This window comes from Sander lucioperca, chromosome 11 (assembly GCF_008315115.2).
Source record: "Sander lucioperca isolate FBNREF2018 chromosome 11, SLUC_FBN_1.2, whole genome shotgun sequence".
Classification (NCBI taxonomy): Eukaryota; Metazoa; Chordata; class Actinopteri; order Perciformes; family Percidae; genus Sander; species Sander lucioperca.
In genome coordinates, this window is record NC_050183.1 from 14,288,647 (window position 1) to 14,297,769 (window position 9,123).

General features: G+C 41.4%; 1 protein-coding gene across 3 annotated transcripts in view; it reads right to left on the bottom strand.

Annotated features, from left to right (window-relative positions):
- kifap3a (kinesin-associated protein 3a) overlaps nt 1-9,123 on the bottom strand; it is a 67,707-nt gene that overhangs the window by 41,344 nt on the left and 17,240 nt on the right. For all 3 annotated transcript variants that reach the window (XM_036006930.1, XM_036006929.1, XM_031306622.2), the window contains exon 10: nt 3,931-4,093. In XM_036006930.1, coding sequence (XP_035862823.1) covers nt 3,931-4,093 — 163 coding nt within the window. The remainder of the gene's footprint in view (nt 1-3,930; nt 4,094-9,123) is intronic.

The following is a 9,123-nucleotide window of genomic DNA, read 5'->3' on the forward strand; positions in this document are numbered from 1 at the left end:
CAAGTTTATTTTCAAACTGCATTATCATATTATTTTAGTGAGGACTCATAAATAACTACAAATAACTAATGTTAGGGAAATCCGTTTGTTTTCTTACGTGTTTCTGGATTTTTTTTTTAAATATATATCGGCCGATATATCGGAATATCGGATTTTTAAATCACCAAATATCCGTATTGACATCGGCCTTAAAAATCCTTACAGCTATAGCACATACATCCCAAACTATCTGCATGGATAGATCGGAAAGAAAAAGGTTTCTTTTTTTTGTAATTTGGGCTGAACTGACGTTCTAATATTTGTCCAATAAAATGAGTACATTCCCTGTCACTACAGGTTTGTGAGCGTCTAATGCTTCGGCAGCAGCGTGGTGGAGATAAGACAGAATGGATTGAGTGTTAGACTGTCAGTGAGCCCAGGACTGTTATGATGTTGACCTCTGACCAGAGCTGGAGGGGGGGGGGGGGTCCTGGAGGCCTGTAGGAGGAGCCGGCTGGGGAGAATTAATAGAGTTCAGACCAGAGTTTGACCCGGGAACTTTTCATTAAGAGAAGTGTTAAGAGAGAGGCTCTTCACTGGACCAGAACCCCCGACAGACCTCCTGTAACGCCCCCCGCCCCCCCAGCCCCCCAGCCCCCGAAAGCCCCCACTCAGGTCCAGTTAAAACTGGTCCCAGCCATGTTCGGGCACTGGCCGTACAGGGAGCCTTATCGGCGAGGTATTAGATCCAGATGTGCTCAGTCAAGCCCTGGAATCACAGGAGGGAGAGACGGCTTCTAGCTTTAATTGGGAAAACAGGAGGAAGCATCAATTTTACTGCCTTTAATAAGTCAAAGCTACGCCGCTCGCTGCTCTGGACCTTCCAGCGCAGCCAGCCATTGGCCAGAACATGTGCTTCTCATTAGCGATCCTTTACCTCAACCAATACCTCAACCTGCATGTGTAAACACACACACACACACACACACACACACACACACACACACACACACACAGAGTTGCTGGTAGGAACATGGAGGATCCTTTATAGGCGAAGAGAGAGATGCCATTAAATGTTCAAAACAGTGGTCGGGGTTGGGGCAGGAGAGAGAGAAGGTGAGGGGGAGCTGTTAAGAATTAACTAGACTGTTCAGGGGCAGTTACTGGGCGAGCTAAACTCCAATTACACCCCGGCCTGATTTAAAAGCGCCTAACCTTCGTAAAATTGCACCCGCACACATTTGGAGGCGTCTGGGCTGGCTCTGCGGACAGCGCCGCTCCGCTGTTATTGCGTTTTATGGATAAATAAGCAAGCTGGGTTCGGTCTTCGGAGACATCACACCCCCACTTAAAGTCTCCTCATTTGTTTTTGTTGCAATGTTACGACAGTCAACATGCTGCATCACAGAGAGAGGGGAAAAAAAGATGAAAATAATCATTCGTTGCGGCCCAAGTCTGATTTTAAAAACTGTTACAAAGTTCGGTTGATCAACTAATTGAGTGTTTGCTTACGGCACTGGCTGTAACACATGAATGAAAACTGGAGGACGCAGCTGACAAAGAGGAATCTAGTACTTTCTGTTGAGTTCAGGTGGTGAAGGGATGGATCGAAGTCAGGGGAGGGGGGTGGGGGTGTTGATGATGACAAGCGAAGGCTCTCTCTCTACTTTCATCTTATCACCAGGGGCCGTGACCTGGGCTCAGGCCCGGATGGAGAGAGTGGAGGCTGACACAGCCGCCTCCTCGCCGTCTTCTCTCTCCAGAGATAAGACGAGTCCTCGTGCGGAGGGGGGGGCGGGGGAAAAGAGGACGCTCGCCAGTGAAAGCGGATGATTAATGACACATCGGCTCACAGCGTTTCACACATGCGCAAACACACGCAAACACAGGCAAACTCAACAGTGTCAAAACTGTGAGCAGGCGTAATATTTCAGTGTTAGGTTATATTATGTGTGTGCCTCGCTTCCTGTATGAGCGACCCCCACCCCAAAAAAAAAAAAAAAAAAAAAAAGAAAACACAGCCCTCACTAAATCTCTGAAGACCTCTCCACCTCTCCGGCCCGCTCCGGCAAAAACAACATTTGTGCAGAGGCTCTGGCATGTTATTCTAACAAATATATCATATTAATTATGCGCCGTTACCCGAGCCGCCCCCGGAGAGGCTTCAAAAAAGGGCCCCGTCGGAGATGCTTCTGACCGTGTCACGCGTTGAGCCCCCGCGGACGAGACGACGCACCAATCGCACGCTCCGAAGCTTTCTGGAGGTCACCGCTGTAACGGTCACCGGAGGCAGCTCGAGGCCGGGGTGCTGTGGAAAAGCCGCACCTGCACGTAGTAGCACGCCTCAGAAATAACAAATTAGAGGCTCCACCGCCGGCTCGGGACAGATGTTTCTTACGGGTCTGTTTCTGTCAGTGAAAACCTGGAATAATGCTTCCCCTGATACACACACACACACACATACAATATACAACCCCAGTCATAAACACACACAATGGACACAAACACAGTCAGGAACACTAGACTCTAGGGCTGAACGATTTGGGGAACAAAATCGAATTGGGATTTTTCTGCCATATATTATTTTTTTTATTTATTTTTTCAAGTTTAGCTTAAATTCAATATTCCCTGCGTTAACAGATACATTATGTCATGGAGCATTATAACATGAAACGCCATCAAAACCACTCTATATTATTATGCAAGGATGAGAACGTAGATATGAATTGCCAGCAAGAAGTGGTTTTCTTTTAACCCTTGTGGTGTCTCTTCCTGCCGACCACGCACTTGTTGTCCGCTACGGTCAAAACAGAAAATCACCACTTTTCCGATGCTTTTTTTCGATGATTATGGCACTTTTTCGGACACTTCTACACGCTTCTAACGCCAACTTATTACCACTAGTGTTACTTATTAGTTAGTAGTGTTACTACCAAGAGCCTGGGTCTGCCGAGGTTTCTGCCTAAAAGGGAGTTTTTCCTCTCCACTGTCACACTAAATTCTTGCTCTTGGGGGAATTACTGGAATTGTTGGGTCTTTGTGAACTTTAGAGTGTGGTCTAGACCTACTCTATCTGTAAAGTGTCTCGAGATAACTCCTGTTATGATTTGATACTGGAAAATAAAATTGAATTGAATTCTTTTTGGAATTCATGGTCCAAAAAAAACTTGTTTTTTTGGAAATTACATCTAATTTTTGAGTCAAAAAAGCAGAAATGATGAATTATTTTGACAAATATTAGAGGAATGTATGTTGATGGATAATCAACGATTTGTGTATGTCAAAGTATTGTCAGAATACCGTTTAGAAACAGTTTCAATTTTTTTCAAATGCTATAATATTGAATAAAACAACTCAAAATTCAATGAAAGTAGTGATCTGTAATTGTACTTGCGAAGAGCTTTGTAGGGAACCGTCCATGTTATTTTGGGGTAATATGATTAAAAAGAAATCCATATTTCTGATATAGACATTTTGAAAACGGGTCAAATTTGACCCGAGAACAACAGCGGTGGACATGGAATCTGTGATATGTAATATTGTTCCAGCATTTATCTTATGCAAAAACTGTAAATATAACAATAAAAAGAGGAATGATAAACCAAATGTTACCAACATTCAACTACATATTTCTCATTTGATTAATCGTGATCTTCCCGATTAGCTAGTCGCATTCTTTGAAAAATCGCAATTTCGATTTGAAAACGATGAATCGTTCAGCCCTACTAGAATCATTAGAGACCAGACTGCTGTGGCCGGGTTGGCTCAGTGGGTAGAGCAGGCGCACATATACTGAGAGGCTTATGCCTCGACGCAGATGTCCAGGGTTCGAATCTGACCTGTGATGATTTCCTGCATGTCTTCCCCCCCTCTCTCACCTAGCTGTCCTGTCAAATTAAAGGCGGAAAAGCCCAAAAAAATAATCAAAGAAAAAGAAAGCAGACTGATTACCGAGCAGCGAAGAGACTTTGGGAAGGAGTCCCGCCTGGACCATGTGGCCGCGCAGCGACGTGTCGAAGGAGAGGTTGAGCAGAAGGCGCAGGGCGGTGCTCAGGAGCTCCTGGTGCTCGCAGGGAACCAGCCGAGCCAGCTTCTCCACGGCGAACGTCTCCGCCTGCAGACAACAGAGCAAACAGAGGAGCACGCCACGTCTGTAATAACAAAAATTGATTTGAAAAACTCCAGCTTCACAAGATAACCTCATAACCAACAGAGGGGGGAGAAGTATTCAGATCCTTTACTTCAGTAAAAGTACTAATACCACACTGTAAAAATACTCTGTTACAAGTAAAAGTCCTGCATTACAAATGTTACTTAAGTAAACATGTGTAAGTATCATCAGGGAAATGTACTTTCAGTATTTTAAGTAATAGTACTCAATGCAGAAAAATCCTCATATTATCGAAACTGGAAATGGTCAAAAACTATCTTTACTTTAATCATTTCAGCTGTAATTGTAGGGTATATATAGTTGGGTAAAAAAAAAAAATCAGTCATTTAAAAATTAAATCGCGAACAGGGGTGAATCGAGATCGCGATTTTATAACGATTAATCGTGCAGGCCTATATTGTGGTAATGTATTTGTCCTTATGTGAAAGATCTAAATACTGTGACGTATATTTGACTTTTAATTCGTGGCAAACCATTTTATTTCCATTTTAAGATTAGATATTTATCAAGATTATAGAATAATTTAGTCAAAATATAATAACATATATTGTATTTTCTACTGGAACATGCGTCCTTAAAAAAAAATACATGATTTAAATGAATAAATGAATTTGGATTAAATGTAAGGATTACTTTCTTTTACTCGATTACATCATCTGTCAGTTGTAACTACACAGCGGCAACAGCCTGTAACACGCCTGCCATTAAGTCACGATTAGATGGAAATTATAACACTGAATTCTCTGTGTGGTAACATTAAAAAACTTCAGATTAGATTGACTATTCATCCCAAATTGAGAAATGTCAGTGCTGCAGCAGCAAAATATAAGACACACAGCACTAGGGCTGCACGATATGAGGAAAATATCTAAATGCGATTATTTTGACTGATGGGATTCACGATATTGGAGGGAATGATCACGTTTGTCTCATTATTCTCATTTTCATTGAAAAATATAAAAAAAATAATAATGATTGAAGTGTGATTTTTTTGCGAGGATCTGTACCAAACTAAGGGATTTTCTTTAGTCTGTAGGATAGGATTTGTAGGCCGGGACGTCTCTGCAGCACCACAATACTTCATTTTAGAATTGTTTGACACATATTTTGCCTTTAACAAATATTGCGCCCCTCTGCGATTTGGATATTGCACTAGTCCATATTGCGATTTCAATAAAATTGCGATTAATTGTGCAGCCCTACACAGCACACATACAGAATATACAAGAAATAATAAATAGGATAGAATAAAAGAACAACTATTCAAAAATACAAAGAAAAAAAACACAAAGGAAAGAATGTAGAAAAGCATTTTAAACATCTGTATAAAAAGCTGATTTCTTGCTTTTCCTTTTTTCCCCCCAAACCTGCCACTTTTGGAGAAGCTTCACAGCAGCTACAGGCAGGTGGAGGTGTTGAGCTGATGACACCGAGTCTGACGGGTGAAAATGTGTGCGGCGTTTAGGCTCCGTGCTGTCACGGTGACCGCCGGTGTGACGCGGCAGCTGCGGTGGCGGCTGCCCTCGACAGTCAGTCTTGTTAACATGTCTGTGTCTCTCTGCTGTGGTCTCCCAGCAGCCAGATATCACCGTGACGCAACCTGCTCCCAGTTAAAAAACGCACTCACTGCTACTGTGTGAAAAAAAAAAACAGCTCCAGTCGCAGCATCACAAACCAGACGTGGAGCGGTGTAATCAACTGCAGCCTGGGTCAATTACCGCTGACATCCCCCTTCCATTAACGACAGCAGCAGGAAAGCAAACCTATCAGACTGTGGGGGGAGTCGTATCTGATTGGGAGAAAGTCACAGCATGTTTGCCGAGTAAATAAAAGCCGATGACACACTGTATCGTGAAGTGATCAGTCTTTGAATCAAACTAAACATTTGGTCCTTATATGGAAACTCGTGTGCACTGATAATCTGGACGTCTGCTGACTGGCTTTTGCATGTTCCACGAGCTCGCTCTGAACGGAAAAACTGCTTTTCATTTTAGTGCACCTGACTCCTGGAACGAAATACAGCACCCCCTTAAAACAGGGTTTCTGCAGGTTTCAACAAGTCCAAATTAAGACTTTTTAAGACCTTGAATTTCATTTATAAATGGTCTTTAACCCTCGTGTTGTCTTCCTGTCGACCGTGCAACTTTTACGTTTTCTGGGTCATAATTAAAAATTTTTTTTTTGGTCGTCACTGTAACTTTGGTCGGGTTTTTTTGGACACTTTTGTCGTTATTCCAGATGTTATTGTCGCTTTCTTTTCGACATTTGTCACTTTTCCCGGCGTTTTTTAAGCTTTTACGACATTTTTGTCACTTTTTTCGCCCACGTTTTTGAAGCTTGAAGTTTGTTGTCACTTTTTTTTCTTTCAACGTTCTTTTATTTTATTTTTTTTCAAATGCTATAAAATTGAATAAAACTTCCAAATTCAACGAAAGTAGTGAACTGATCATTTATTTTACTTGTGAAGAGCGTTGTATGGAACCATCCACGTTACTTTTTTTGACAATTTGGTATTTTTGATATAGAAACTTTTTGAAAATGGGTCAAATTTGACCCGAGGACAACAGGAGGGTTAAGAAAGACCTTTTTAAAGACCACTATGAATGAAATTTAAGACCTACATCACGACATCAAAAAGAAAGATGTCAGATTCCAGAAAACATTGTCCGAAACAAGTCCCCGATTTCCTCTTTGGCATTAAAGGACTGATGTCAAGATTGGCTGCAAACTAAGTTCCATGTTGGTCTCATTTGTAGTCCCAATACAGAGAATTATATTTGGACTAGCGACAGAAAGAACTACAACACCACAGAATAAAAAAATAAATAAAAAATAGACATTCTAAAACGCTGCGGGAACATTTCAATGAGCATTAGAGGGAGCATTACATTGACTTTTTTTTTTTTTTAACCTTTATTTATCCAGGTAAGTAGATTGAGAACAACTTCTCATTTGCAACGAGGACCTGATCACATTCACCCAGTTCCACATTCATACCTGGAAGCTGCCCAGTACAACCACAGTCTGATCTGTTGGCCACTGAGCAGCTCCACTGGAGCGGTTGGAGGTTTGGAGCGGTTGGAGGTGCCTTGCTCAAGGGCACCTCAGTGGTGGTAATGAGGGAGGGACAAGCTCTGCTCTTTCACTTTCCCCACCCAGATTTTATCCTGTCGGTCTTGGGATTGAACCGGCGACCTGCCGGCCCCAAACTCGCTTCTTAACCACTGACCTATAACACAATATTTGAGCGAATTTAAAGTGGCCATATTATGTTCATTTTCAGGTTCATAATTGTAATTTGAGGTTGTACCAGAATAGGTTTACATTGTTTAATTTTCAAAAAACACCATCTTTTTGTTGTACTGCCCATTGCTGCAGCTCCTCTTTTCACCCTGTGTTCAGGTCTCTGTTTTAGCTACAGAGTGAGACATCACAACTTCTGTAAGATCTTTGTTGTCAGTCGCACATGTGCAGTAGCTAGGTAAGGATTGCATGAGCTAGCTAGCATTTTTTTCAACTTCAGTAGTACAAGGCAGGATTAGCCGGGAGACTTCTTCTAAATGAGGGTGCACTTCCAACTTTGCGTGGAATACCTGCAGAACAGGGACATGGAAGTAATTCTATACAATTTATTTTGTAGATTAGGGTGAATTTGTGTGCGTTTTGCCATTGAGAACGAGCTAGCATGCTAGCCCTAGCATGCCAGGGCTAGCATGCTAACGGTTAGCACCCTCGTTTCGGCTAGTGACGTAGAAAGCCGTGCAGATTTTGACCAGCTCACCCGGAGACTGAAGGCAGGACACATTCAGAAACCGTATCTCACTCTAAACAGCATGGATGTTTTTTTCAAAGTTTGTATGTGTGTGGAAGCACCAGACACACAAAATAACTCCCCAAATCCCAGAAAAAGTGTTTTTTTCATAATATGGGCACTTTAAGACTTTCACATTTTTTTTTGATTTTAGGCCTTTTTAAGACCCCCGCGGAAACCCTGTTAAAATGAACACACTAGTATCTTTTGGACATTTCAGAAATCTGATTTTAAACCTCCAAACTTCTACTTGTAATTTCTTTACAGAATTGCATTTTCTTCAAACATTTCAACTTAAATTAAACTAGTTTATTTATCAAATTTATTTTCACTGTTTTAGTAGCTTTCTATTGATCCTATGATGGTGTCGCTTCATTTCTGTGTAGCTTTGGTTTTTCTTTCCTTTGTCTTTGTCTTTGGAACTGACTCGATGTCATTGAAATGAGGGCCGCGCCGCAACGATCTCGCGAGTAAAAATAAAGCCTGGATGAATACTTAACCCTGGCGTTGTCTTCGCCGTCGTCCATGAACTTGTCATTCCGGGTCAAAATTGAAAAATGCAATTTTTTTTTGGAACGTTTTCCGACTTTTCTGACGCTTTTTAATGCTTTTGGCGCCTTTTTTTAAAACGTTTCTGTCCCTCTTTTCAACGTTTTTTTTAAATTCATGGTCAATAAACCTAATAAAATGACATTATACCTAATTTTTGAGTTTGAAAAAAAGCAGATATTATGAATTATTTTGACTAATAGTTAAGATCAGAGGATGTTGAGTGAATCACAGACTGGTTTATGTCAAAGTTTGGTCGGGATGCCGTTTTGAAACCATTTACATTTTTTTTTTCAAATGCCATAAAATGAAATTAAACATCCAAAATTCAATGGAAGTAATCATTCATCTTTCCTGCGAAGAACATGGATGCATGGATGTATATGTTGTATAGGTTCCATACAACATACATGCATGCATCCAAGTTACTTTGGGGTAATTTGGTTGTTAAGAAACCCATATTTCTGATATAAAAAAACTTTGAAAATGGGTCAAATTTGACCCGAGGACAACACAAGGGTTAACCGAGTCAAAGTGTTTCCCTGCTGGACACATGCTCGAGTGGGTCCAAACCCCCCCTGAAGGGGTTCTTTAATCTGAATCAAAGATACAC